Here is a 14,096-nt window from a genome sequence, read left to right on the forward strand (position 1 = left end):
ACATGTGCATTTGTTTGGGTTGCTGCAGACGTGCACATCAGCTGACACCGCCGGAGAGAGCGAGGGAGAGGGAGAGAGAGAGTTGCAGAGAATGAGTGAGTGTTGTCTCGAAATAAAAAGTAAAGGAGAACTCGGACCAGTGACTGACAAGACGCTTGGTGCGCAATGGGGACAACGGGCAGTTGTAGCTTTGCGTGCGGGGGGGAGGGGGGATCGTCGATCCTCTCTTTGACTTCGATGCTCGAGATCGTGACCTAATTTCGATCGATTTCGATAAAAAATCGAAATCGTGACACCCCTAGTTTGCGCTGAAAAAGAAATAGCACCACAACAGAACTGTTCGTACAAATTAATTAGTTAACTTTATAGGTGTTGTTAGATGGACTTTACGAACTTTAAATCAAGTTGGGCTGTTTCCCTTGTGTTTCCAGTGGAGTGAGTGGTATCGATCTTCTCAGCAACCTCTCAGCAAGGAAGTGAAATCACATTTCCCAGCTTTAAGACACAACTTCACTGTGCGTTCACACCAAAAGTGTTCAAAGCTTCAAAAACGCCAAAAGTCATTCATTTTCAATGAGAGCCCGGCGACCTGAGCGATCAAAGCATCAACTGCCGCCAGCCACTCTTCTAAAGCGTCCAAAGCTTCCAAAGTGTCACGAGAAGTTGAGTCTTGGTTAACTTATTATGTGGTAATTAGCTTTGACGCAGTTTGGCGGCAACCAGTCAGAATAGAGGTGTCCCTTCGGCTCCTTTAAATGACCAGCGCGATCCAACTGTGTCGTCAGTCACGTGTAGAGTGACCAAACCGGCTAAAAATATTTTGCCTCTTTGGAAGCTTTTGGTGTGAGTGTACAGTAAGACAAAAAGACTGACTCACATGGTAAATGGAGGCTGGGTCTCTGGGTGGAGAATCCCTCTGGTTTGCCTGCTGCAGGACGTAGTGGGAGGGGCTTTGGCTGTGGTGGCTCCGCCTCTTGGCGCGTTTGGCCGTGTCATTGGACCGTTTCCCGGGACGCGCTGTGTGGGAGGAGTAGTCCTCAGAAGTGGTCCTGTCGTCCCCGCCGGGCAGCCCCACATAACGCATTAGGGACGCCTCTGTGAAACACACAATCCAATCAGCGCACACTAATGAGATGCAAAACACATCAAATGACTATAGATGAAATTCTTAACAAAGACTAATTAGACTGGCTACTGACTCTGTCTCCTGTATAATGTTATCATATATAGATCTATTGATCTTTTTTAATGTTCAGTCTTAGTTTCCTCATCAGTGCCGCCTGTGAAGAGCGGGTTAATTAGAGACTATATTATATTGCACAGTCAAAATGTCACATCACTAAAACATCATCAAATTGAGACAACTGCTGCTCGAGATAATAGACATCTGAGATAAAGATCTTGACCTTTAATCACAGAATCATAATTGAGCTAATGAGTTATTCAAAAAACATCAGAAGACAATGGAAATATCTCAACCAAATAAACTGGAAATGCACTAGGATACTGTTTTTTAGAGTTCTTTTTTTATTATTATTATTCATTTATTGGTTGACATCGTTTTATTGTATAAAACATGATGGAAATGTGTTCAAATCAGTTTGATGGTTTATTTGCTAGATTCTGTGTGTTGTATTTATATTTATTTGTGTGCTGCATTAATATGTCAACTTTTCCACCTCAGCCAATACTAAAAACTATTTTAGTAGCCTACTGGCTCATACTAACTAACCCTTTTTCAAACAATCATTTTTTTTGTTCATTTTCCTGTTACTTTTGTACTAAATGTGATCACAATAAGAGACAGAGGTAGCTTATATCAGGACTACGGCTCTCTCCATTCTCCTCTGTGTTATAGTGTCAGAGAGTGATGCAGTTTTTGGCGTATGCACGCCTGAGAGAGCAAACATGTGCTCCCATGAGCAGATCTGTGTGACTGTGTGTTTATTGAATTTGTTCACGAACACACTCTGTTTAAGTCCCCTCCATCTCTTTCCACCAACTTCTTCCCACTGGGGAGGAAACCCTGGTTTCTCTACCCCTCTCTTCTGTTCCCACCCGCCTGTCCTTCCCTGGTTGCTAGGCAGCGGCCAGAGGAAAGTGAGACACCGAGAAGAGCTGCTGTCAGCGTCTCCATGGCAACTGTGTGAGTGATTCAGGTGGAGGTCAGGGGGAATAGTTCTTTCTTTCTCTTTCAGCCTCCTCTCATCCCTCCTTTTCTGCCTCCTCTTCCAATTTCACCTCTCTTCCTCTCTTTCTATCGTTTTTATTCCTCCTCCCTTTCATTTTCTCTCCCTTTGTACCAACGGTCTACCTTTTTTTTTCTCCCTCCCTACCTTCCCTTCTCATCCCCTGTTATTTCATTTCTCTGTGATGCTAATCACAGGGAGAATTAGAGAAGGGGACGGAGGCGCATTGATCTCAGCGCACACTGATCTATTCATAATACAGAGAGATGGGAACATTTAACAGACTCTAACAGGCTCTTCAGGAGATGCACACACACACACACACACACACATATGCACTCCGCACGCCGACACTCACCTCTGCGGCTTTCTCTGTTCAGCTTGGCTGGGTCTTCATAGTCGCCCACCCAGTTACACTCCACAGGCATGGAGATAGGCCTCAGTCTGCCTACAAACACACACACACACACACACACACACACACACACACAATTACCAAACTTAAAATTCAATGCATTTAAATTCAAGAAACAGGAATCAGCTGGGAAATGTGGCCCCAAAAATGTAATGCAACAGATTCAAGTTTTTATTTATCCCATTGTGCAGTAAATGCCTCTTGGTTCCTCGTGCAGCTTAGCATTTAATGTATCTAATTCTGCATCTTGATACTTGCTTATATCAGCCACCTTTTATTTTGAAATGTTAAACCAGACCTGGGACTTTACCCAGAGTCTCATCTTTAAAATGCTGATATGGGGATTCTCGCAAAGTTTTTACTTATTACTTTTGTGATGTGTAGAAATCCATGACTCTCTAAAACTTTTTCCTCAGCAACTTAGCTGGCAGGTTGATTCCTCCCCTCATTATTTCTATAATGAAGTAGCTGAATGCAGCAGATGAGATTGAACTCAGTGCCCCTCCACTTTCCTCCCCACATTCTCCATCATCACCAGAGACGGTACCATATGTAGGCGTGGTGCAGTACACAGGCTCCTCCTCCTCGTGCCGGTGAGACTCTTGATCCAGGAAGGAGTTTGGTGACTCAGAGCGCTTGGCAACGCTGACGCCACCGTGGTTACGAGATGCCTCATCTCCAGACAAGGCTCCCGTCTCATCTCTATGGCAACAGCAGAGGCAGGTTTACCGGGAAAACAAAATGTGCATCAACGTCAGAGCTTATCTTTGCTGTCACCGCTTCCACTTGTTATGAGCTGAAGTTGTTTTTTCTTGCAGTGACACACGGAGAGAACGTACCTGGGTGTGTATGGCTCAGCGGGGGGAGGGGGGATGTAGAGGTCCTGGAGGGCTGAATTCTTGGTGGGTGTGCCTGAGGGTGTGGCCGAACTGCTGCCTGGGCTTCTGGTTGGCTGCAGAGAGTGGATTCGTGAGAGTAGAACAAACTAATTGCATTTTTATTCACTTTTTTTTTATATATATACAGTATATATATCTCAAGTATCTTGAATGTCTTACATTAGTCGTAGTCTTGTCATTATGGCTTGCAGTTACTGAGTAACATGGTTGTATGGGCAACACTTAAGTCCCTATTGGTTTTATTATGAACAGTATAAGTAGCAGTTTTATTAAATGTACATAATGTGTGTATTTTTTATCAACTTTTCCATTTTCCATCATTACAACTGTGTTCTGCCATTATCAATCTTTATCTGTCCATTTACCTTTACTAGTTATTCCATTATATCTATTATCCGTTATATTGTCATTACAAATGCTTGACAGTCTTACTCTACAACTCAACATGAAGAAAGAAAATAAATCACTAATTAAAAACTCCACTCCAAAACCACTCACATTTGAATTTGTCTGTCACCTTAATGAAATCCTGGCCACTTCATTTATAAGCATAACCAGTAATTTAGCTACTGAATAGACTGACGCTGGCTGCTCCTTGTCGGACAAACTGCTATTACTATTGGGTTTTTTTGTTTGTTTGTTAGTCTTTAACCGGTAGAAATTATAATCCAGAACAAAACCTGTAATATTATGGGACAGATCGTAACAATAACAACATCACCAGTGCAAATTAATAACTGTACACATTAATAACTGACTGTAAACACTGTACCTGTAATAATAACACTGTCAAGATAAATTAGCTGAGCTCTGGGACAGAGCAGTCAGGCGTCCACAGGGTTTTTAAGATGGAAACAAAAAACTAAACTGTTGCTGTGAACATTCATCACATTTACAGACTAATGCCTCTATACACCTTTTACCCTGACCTGTAGAATCTACCCTCACAGCTCCCTTCATGCCTCGGGGGCCTGCTGTTAAAGGGTCATGTCTTTGAATACTGATTAACAAATAACCCTGAATTAATTGCATTAAATGGAGTGAGGCTACACATTATGAACTGGTGTACAACTAAGTTAGGAACTTATATTGGTCCAAGCGACAAAACGGAATCAATGAAGCTCTGAGACATCATCCCAGTCACTATGACGAGCGAGATGAAAGAAGCAGATTGGTGCCCAACAACAATAAAGTAAGATCATCAGAATTTACTGCCAAACATAATGGAACAAAACCATTTTTTGGAAGAGTCAATCACGTCACCGACTCTTAAACACTCAAGCAGCCTAACTGTAAAAGACACTAAAATGTATGAATTATAACTCTAAGAACATTCTCCTAACCATCTAAGTCACTGTCTGGCCTGTGTCCCATGAGCTCGCCCCGTCTGGGATTGTCCCATCCACTGCAGTCAATAAAAAAGGTTTGAGCAAATGGCTGCTCTTTATCAGAGGCAGGACACTTCTCCAAATGAACCTTTGCCAAACCATCTAGCCAGTTGTCATCCTTGAAGCTTTCTCTCTTGTGAACCATAATTACACAGCAACAAAGCAGAACTCTCATCTTTCTTTTGGCCTCTTCTTTCCTTTTGGGATTATTGCACATACTGTATCTGTTACAAAGTTGTGGAGATTGGACCCAACTCAAATGCAGAACAAACCAAAATGTATTAATTAAGAAAAGGTAAAAAAAATAAAAGAAGTACAAAGTACAACAGAAACAAAGTATCAACTAAAAGGTCAACAGGCCTAAATCCTACCAACTGAAAATCAAAAAGCTCAACACAAAAACCGAAAACCAAGAACTCACTGAAACAGGTGCATGGACAGAAAACACAGGAAGAGAAGACAGGAACTTCAAAGTAAAACAGGAAATAACTCAACCACAAAAAAAAGACACCAACACAAGACACAGGACCATGACAAAGGTGAGCACACGTTCGATCTTCAATTCAAACATTGTGGTGGTTTACATAATGTGGATTAACTGTTTACAACGTGTCTGATTGTCTGACGTCTTGTGTTTGTAGCAATTTCAGGATCTGAGAAATTTAGAGTGTTATACCACAATAACCAACAGAGGAAACAGCCAAAACTAGAATAAAAACCCCAAATTATAATAAACATGAACTTTCCTTGATGAGTTTGTGCTTAATGTGGTCACACAAGACAGTGTGTGTGTGTGGGGGGGGGGTTTGGGGCACGCAACTGTTTTCCCTCCTGATTGTGCAAGATAATCAGCGTTAATGAGAGAGATACGTTTCATAATTTGCGGGAGCGTGGGGAGCGTGGGCGGAGGGTGCCATCAATTTTCCGCGTCCTACTCGTTTCCAGTGTGTTTCAGCTGGCAAACAAAACCATGCTGAGCCACAGTACCCTGACCTAATTACACACTTTGGCTGCAAGTCGTACGGGGAAGAGCGCGAATGCCGTGGGGAATTATGTGGGCCAGTGCGGTGCTTTAATAAAGTCTATAAAAGGTACGAGCCGGTCCCCACCTGCAGAGCCAGGGGTTTCCAGCGCATGTTCTTCAGCAGCGCGGGGGCGGAGCTGAGCGTGCTCTGTGGACGCTTCTTCAGGGTCAGGGACACGACGCCTTTATCGGCTCTCAGCGAGCCGACCAGGTTACGTAACTGCCAGCCCACCTGTGGATGGGAGAGGACAGAGGATTATTAGCCTGCTGCAAAACAAAACAAAACAAAACATCCTCATCTGGATGATAAACAAAAACTATTACAAGTCGACTTATAACCATCGTTTGTTGTTGTGCATGAAGTTTGAATTCTGGCCATGTCGTGATTGGATCTGGCTTGTTGAGCCTTCTGTGCAAGGCAAGTGGGTGTGGAGGTGGTAAGTCTATCTATAGAGCTTCCATGTGATGTAACCTGCCCTCAATTTGAAAACAAATGCTTCTTATCATGTAGGTTCGATCATTTTTAGCAACTGTTTGCGCAAAACCATGCCAACGCCCCTTGTTTGTAGGGAGAAAAACCTGCAGTACTGTAAACAAAGAATACAAAAATGGCTGCTGTGGGTTTCTTGGCTGCATCTCTGTGACTTTACAGCCCTCTGACCTTTGCAGGGAGATAACTTTCTCATTAAGGTGAGCAAATTCTCCTAACTGCATTTACCCGACTGACCTGAGATCTGATCGTAATGCACGAGGAGGTGCATGGAAAGGTTGGAGGATCAGATTACACTAATTCAGATGCAGCCCGTGTGCATCTGCACCTTGTAAACTAAGGGCACAATCTGCAATACAGTAAACAGACGGGTGGGCCGATCATTAAACAATCCCCTATAGGTTTTATCCTGATGCATCATTACTTCTGACAACTTACTTTTGATAAAATATTTATCTTACTGATAAAATCCTACCGTACTTTAAAGTTCCTGCTCATATGAATCTTTTCTGATGATACTGAAGCTCCATAATAAACAGATCTTTGAGCATCAATCAAAAAAGTTCTGGAAAAATCAAAGCAATTAGCTTATTAAACTCTCTGTAGAGCTGAGTCATTGATAACTATCTTTTCCAGTGACGTCTTTCATATTGCCATCTTGCTATCATTCATTGTTAATAAAATATTGATCATAGCAGCTTAAAAGTTTTGCTTACTCCCGCAATATGAGCCATATATATTTTCAAATGGCATCATTTGGGAAATATAGTGTTTAGTTGGTTTAGTGTTCATTGTGTGTGGTCATCAGCCTGTTAAAACACATTAAAATACCCTGTAACATGCATTTATCTTATTTACATGATCTATCACATACGTATCTTTAATTTTGAACAATCAGAGTATCCATCATAACTACATTCACAATGAGAACATTCATGTACTGTATAAACACCTGCACAATAATGTTAAAAGTATTCAGATATGGTACTTAACATACCAAGACAACAATGTTAAATTTGCCATTGCAAGTAAAAGCCCTGCAGTCAAAATCCAACTCAAGTAAAGTAAGTATTAGCAGAAAAATGCAGTTCAAGTATAAAAACTAAAACTACTTGCTCAGCAGAAAAACGCAGCCAACTCAAAAAGATATATTTAGGAGCTACTGTATAAGAAAACACACACTCACACACACACACGTATACACAATAAGAAACAAACCACAGTCTGGTGATTGACTTGGATGACTTCATCTCCTGCATGGATCTTCTTACAGCGGTCAGCTGGAGACTACAGAGGCAGAACAGTGAGAGAAAAAAGACGGGTGTGAATTGATCGGAGCTTATCGATCCCTGCATTCCAGAGTGGGGAAGTTTCACAACAAAGTGTACTTTAAATAAGCTATAATATAACACAAGAGTCATCTCTATGGAACCTGATACGCTGTTATAGATCTGCATGCCAGTTTTGCAGATATTCCGCATAGGAATTGGTTTTCTGTGCTCTATGGTCCCCGGGCATGGTGGGAAATCCACTACGGTTTATTTATGTCACAGATATTGTAGAGATTAAGTACTTTGCTTTGAGAGTGAATGTGTGAAAAAAAAGGGATTGTAGCCTCTCACGCTTTCAGTAGTTCCTGTGATCACGTGGAGGCCGTCGTAGGTCGACTTGATGTACATTCCCTGATGGACGAGAAGAACATAAGGAGAGTTTTGTTTAAATCAAGTGAACTGATTTTATGCAGCTTTGTGTGAATGAGAAAGAGAAGTGAAGTGTCATTATACTGATGCTATGGGACACAGAGACATATTGTCATTCATTAAGATATTTAAATGGATTGATTTCTTTTTTTATGTAGATCTCAAATAAACACACAGCATTACAACAAGGCTGCCACGGTCTCCTGGGCTTCATTCAGTGGATGTCAACTCAATCGGAAAAGGCTTTAGTTGTTGTTAATGCTGCACACTGAGCGACAAACTAAACCTGAAATAAGCAGTGCGGAGACAGTCGGTCATTACCAGGCCTTCAGAGGGTTTGATGTTGGTGAGGTGAACCAGCTCGAGGTGGGCCGACTGAGAAACCAGTGGGTCCGATGACACACACACAATGTGCTCACACACCTCCGACAGAGTCTTACACTGTGGAGAGGAAGAGGAAAATGAGAGAGGACAGGCAGCACGGCACAGAGGCTGCAGCAAAACAGGGTCAGCACTGGTGCTTATTAAGCAAACACAGATGAAAACCAGAAAACAAATAACAACCTGCATCTCGTATTTGACTGTACATTTAATAAAACTCTTTGCTTACTGCCACAAAAGGTTGGAACTCATTTTGTTTTTCTATGTAGAATTTGGTTTTACTGAGGAAAACACAGTGGCAGGAAAAAGTAAGTATAAGATTGTCCTTAAAGGGATAGTTCAACATTTTGGCAAATTTGCCTATTGCCATAATCCGTATAGTCATATGAGTAGGTGCATTACCCTTAATTACCGGTGCATGTTGTTTTTGAGCTCCACGGGGCAGAGACGTGAGTTGCTCAGGGAACACAATAGAGGTGAACGGTACAGGTCCCCTGTCCCTCACAACTCATCAAATACACAATCCAACAACTCCTAAACGCTCTCGTTGACAAGTTGTGACCTGCACATTCACCACGCTATGAGATAATCATGTAACGTCATGTTACGAGACAGAGTTGTTTTCGAGGCAAATGCATAGTTGGAACTACATTCGAGACATGGCTGCTTGGCGGAGTGATTTCAAAAGCGCACGTTTACTCAAGAAAGTAGTTCAAAGTATTTGCTTCATGTGTCGTAACGTTACATAATTATACATGATTATTTCATAGCGTGGTGAATGTGCAGGTCACAACTTCACGAGAACATTTTGGAGTTGTTGGATTGTGTATTTGATGAGTTTTGAGGGACAAGGGACCTGTACCGTTCACCTCTATTGTGTTCCCTGAGCAGCTTGTGTCTCAAATGGATGGAGGAGAGTGGGTGAGTTGTGTTTTCATGTCTTTCCAATAGAAACCAGGCAAAACTAGCAGGTGTTTGATGCCTTCTATGAGTGGCTTTTTTGATTGCAGTTTGCTCGTGGAGAAGTAGACCGCAGTGTTTTGCTATCGTATGGTCTTTGCTGAAGCTGCTACAACTAGAGGAGTTTGCATTTGGCAAACATGATCTCTCGAGGGAGGGGTCTTACTCGATGTCATGGTGTGTCAGACCATGGATTAAATTTAGGCCGGAATATCCCTTTAAGGTAATTAACCTACCCCTATGACTATAGGGATTATGGCAATAGGCGAAATTGCCAAAATGTTGAACTATCCCTTTAAACATAGTCAGACCTTCATCCAGGTTTACACATTGAATTTTAATGAATGCACAAATAATTGTATTGTTATGTTTTGTTCAACAAAAGTGTATGAAACAATATCTGGAGTTTGCAGTGCACAACAAATATTGATAGCAGCCATCTCAAAGAGTTTAGCTCTCTATCAGTCAACATTCTGACAAACCGTCTATAAATGGAAATGATTCAGTTCTGTGGCCACTTTCCCTAGAAGTGGGCGTCCAGCTAAGATGGCTCCAAAAGGCACAAAGTAGATTTTAACAAAGAACCTCAGTGTAACAGCTGGGGGCCTACACAAATCATTGGAGCTGCTGAACATCTCTGTTCATGAGTGGCTACACACACACACATACTGTACACACACATATACACACAAACCACAGTGCATGGAAGCTGCTGCTCTCTAAAATAACATTGTTGTGCCACTGACGTTTATAAAGAGCACATTTACACTCTACAATGCTGCTGGGGAAAATGTTTTATGGGAGTTATGAAACTTAAGTTGAATTGCTCGGGAGAACATGCAGCACTATTTATGGTGTAGAAAGGGCACGGCTTACTAAAAGCCTAAGATTATCATCCACAAAGGTGAAGCACGGTGCAGGGAGCGTCATGAGCTGGGTCTTAGCTGTCTACGTCTGTTTTCAACAGAGACACAAAAGATTATGTCATATTAGTTCAGGGACAATGTGTTTGTCTGGATGTTTTCAGTTACGTGAAGATCAGTGGTCACATTTTATGACAAGTCAGTGAAGGAACTCAGGTCACCTTAAGGCCTTACTTACGTTTTTCGTGCCACTGTAAGCATATTTGAATGTTTTATGCAGCAGATTCTTGCAAATCCAAACACAATGGCTGTCGCTATCAGCAGAGCTGTGCTTCAAGGCTGATTTGCTGTAGAATTTGAAAGGGTCACTTCACCCAAATTACAAAAAAAACGCATTTTCTCACTTATCTCCAGCAGTATTTAATCCTGCAGAAAGTTTTCCTTGTAATTGTCAGTGTTCCTGCCCCCACACCAACATCACGGGGGTGAATTCAATTTGCAGTGCCCACGACTGTGAAAAATTATACCTAAATACATTTAAGTGCAATATTTATTTCAGCAAAAAACGTCAAAAGCCTCCACACACACACACACGCACGCTGCCAAAGGTAGAGAGAAGTCAGAATTCAAAGTGCTGACTACCTCTTAATCTACAGCAGTGGCTTCTTCCAAAACTTCTCCCAGAAACTTTCCTGCTATTTTGAGCATGAACTCAGTCAGGAGTGTGGTGTTCATCATTTTGGATTTTTACATCCTTTTTCGCAGTATAAAACGTATCCGTCTTGTAATTTAAATGTCATTCTCGGGGAATAAATCTTTAACTAGGATGAGCCTTGACAGCCTTGTTAGCGCAGCCTTCATGTCCTTATCATGAGTCCTTTTCACAGCGCATTTGTTGGCTTGTCTTGACAGGAGGAGCACAGGTGGAACTAATAACAGGAACCACGGCTCCTTTCCACCAATTACTGCCAGGCAACGCCGCAATTAGTGAGGTTATTGGACACACCTGTGTTTGACAAGTCAAACTGCCGGCAGTAAAAAGCTCCATTACACTTCAGAACCCACTAACCCACAATAACTCTGTTATTTCTGGAAGGAGATGTTGCTAATTTTAAAGTGATTTGATTCCATTCACTTCCATCATTTTGTGAAGGACACTATTACTACACTAAATGGGTGCCATTCTTTTTCTGTCACTTAAAAACATGGTTTTGACTATTTGAAAGCACATCTATGTACTACAGTGTCTTCAAATCACTGATAGTTATAGAAGTTAAAGGAATAGTTCAACATATTGGCAAATTGGCCCATTGCCATAATCCCTATAGTTTTAAGAGTAGGTTCATTACTACCCAAACATAGCTTGTCGGTGCAAGCTATGTTTAGAATGGTGCAATGGAGCTGCTCAGAGCTTCGCTACGGAGGCTAATGGGATTTCTTGGTTTCCCTCATCAAACTCAATCAAATACACAATCCAACAACTCCAAAACACTCTGGTGGACAAGTTGTGACCTTCACATTCACCACACTATGAGATGACAAAGGAATGTTACGAGTTATTTTCGAGGTAAATGCAGAGACTGCTTGCCAAAAAACTGGATTGTGTATTTATATTTGTATTTGAGTTTGATGAGGGAAACCAAGAAATTCCATGAGCCTCTGTAACGTAGCTCTGAGCAGCTCGCTTGCACCGACAATTAAAGGTAACAAACCTACTCCTAAAACTATAGGGATTATGGCAATGGGCCAATTTGCCAAAATGTTGAAATATCCCTTTAAATCTAAATAAAACACAATGCAATCAGTACTAATAAAATTGATTCAGCTAATTTTAAGGGTGCTATATCCTATTTGTTTGGAACAAGTTAACAGAACAGAGCAGAAGCAGATGAGTTCTGGTATTTAAATTGACTTAACACTGACAAGTTAGAATAATCAAAAGTTTTTTCTGCAATATGCAGCCCGAGTCTCGAGGTGATTAGCCTGGCTTGGTATGAAGAATGAAAATGATGGGAAACCAGCCCAGCTCTGTCGAAAATATGACAACCACCGCCTCTGAAGTCCACTCATTTCAAGTTAAAGTTAATCAGAATAAGGCAGAGTTACTTCTTGAAAGTCCTACATTAAAAATTTACTGAGGTCAACTTCTCATCAAAAGTTTTTTTTCCCCCTCTCTTTACACAGAACTGGCCATCTCAGAATCCTCTCATATTAATGGGTAAAGAGTAGCTATGCAGTAATGGTGGATCTGCTTGTAAGTTATATCATGCATGGCACTTATATATTCCATAATAACTTTGGTGTTACTTCCAATTGTGTTTCAGCCTCTGCTTTGTTAATGGATCCTTGTTCTGACCTGTTGTCTAGCAATTAGCATAAGTCTTTTGGGACATTTTGAAAGTATCTTTAAGCTTTTTAAAATGTACATACAGTTCTTAAGTAAATGAGTCATATACTGTTTATCCATGTGAATCAGAATTGTTGCTCTATTTATTTGTTTCCTCTTGCTTCCAGGCTTTATATTATGCTATGCTACGCTAACTGTTCTCCAGCTGCAGAATCTTTAAATTTTTTTAAATTTTGCTGCTTTTGCTTTCAATCATATCTACTGAAGCACCGGGGCCAATGCTGGAGGCTCTGTTCAGCATTGTATCAAAACGTGTGAAAAGAAAATGCAATAATGGTAATGAAGTAATTAAAACAAGAAGAGAAAAAAAAGGGATGCTATCCATCATCACAGAGCAAATAAGCGACAGCTGGCTGAGAAAAGCTGGACTCACCACATGAAGGATTTTGTTCTCCGTCTCAAACACCGTACAGTCCTGAGGGACAAGCAGAATTTAATGTAGCGCGAGCAGAACATCCTGTCTTGCAAATACTCACACACACCATCTCATAGCGCTCACTCTGCTACTTTCTGTATAGTATATACTGTCTGGGGCCTCACATTACTGAACCCTACACCTGCACACACTATACCACTCGCAGATAAACACACTCCCACACAAAGAGACACATCTATCCTTTATTTATACAGCAGCACATCAGTCACACAGAAAAAAAAAGACAGACTGCAAAGGATGTAAATAGCAACGTCTCGTGCAGTGGATGCAGCGAGCAGGAGTCTGAGGCTGCTGCATCACTCCCACACACACACACACTGTTCATAAGGGTATGTGACAACCCAAGGCAGCTATCCTCCTCTCCCTCACACTTCAAGTGGAGGAGAATAAGAGCTATCAGCCTTCAAAACACACACACACACACACACACACACACACACATAGACAGTCAGCCAGACACAAACAATTCCACACACCTGCTGTACAATGGTGGTGAGCTCCAGGCAGAGCTGAATGACATTATTTCGGGTTACTGAGTAGTCTGCCACTGCAGCAAAGGGAGACCTGGGAGGAACAGATAGCACACCAGCATGTCTTATATTGTTTCTGCTGCACCGGATAATGTACAGTGGAGACGGACAACAGCATTGTTAGAGACAGAGAGAGAGGGGGAAGTTGACACGCAACACGTATTCTGTGCAAACACACATACACACAGGCACAGCAGTCTAGGCAGTGAGTAAGTGGATTTAAGGGATGTTGTTCACGACTCAAGCTGCACATGCATTATAAATCAGACGTGTTGCATGCGTGGGATAGAGAACTGCAAGAATTACTCAGTTAATCTGCAAATATTTAATTTAATTTAATTTTTTTCTGTCGTTCTCAGATATAAAATGCCAAATATTTGCAGAGTTCAGCTTCTAAAACGTACAATAACATCT

The 14,096-nt window shown here is 41.5% G+C and overlaps 1 protein-coding gene across 1 annotated transcript in view; it reads right to left on the reverse strand.

Annotated features, from left to right (window-relative positions):
- cnksr2a (connector enhancer of kinase suppressor of Ras 2a) overlaps positions 1–14,096 on the reverse strand; it is a gene marked incomplete at both ends in the record, with an annotated part of 63,461 nt that overhangs the window by 20,873 nt on the left and 28,492 nt on the right. The window contains 10 exons of the mRNA XM_083994975.1: positions 878–1,095; positions 2,548–2,637; positions 3,152–3,306; positions 3,444–3,556; positions 6,001–6,147; positions 7,624–7,692; positions 8,028–8,087; positions 8,427–8,546; positions 13,090–13,131; positions 13,629–13,716. Of these exons, the coding sequence (XP_083851101.1) occupies positions 878–1,095; positions 2,548–2,637; positions 3,152–3,306; positions 3,444–3,556; positions 6,001–6,147; positions 7,624–7,692; positions 8,028–8,087; positions 8,427–8,546; positions 13,090–13,131; positions 13,629–13,716 (1,102 nt within the window). The remainder of the gene's footprint in view (positions 1–877; positions 1,096–2,547; positions 2,638–3,151; positions 3,307–3,443; positions 3,557–6,000; positions 6,148–7,623; positions 7,693–8,027; positions 8,088–8,426; positions 8,547–13,089; positions 13,132–13,628; positions 13,717–14,096) is intronic.

The sequence above is a fragment of the Trachurus trachurus genome (assembly GCF_905171665.1).
Source record: "Trachurus trachurus genome assembly, chromosome: 20".
Lineage (NCBI taxonomy): Eukaryota > Metazoa > Chordata > Actinopteri > Carangiformes > Carangidae > Trachurus > Trachurus trachurus.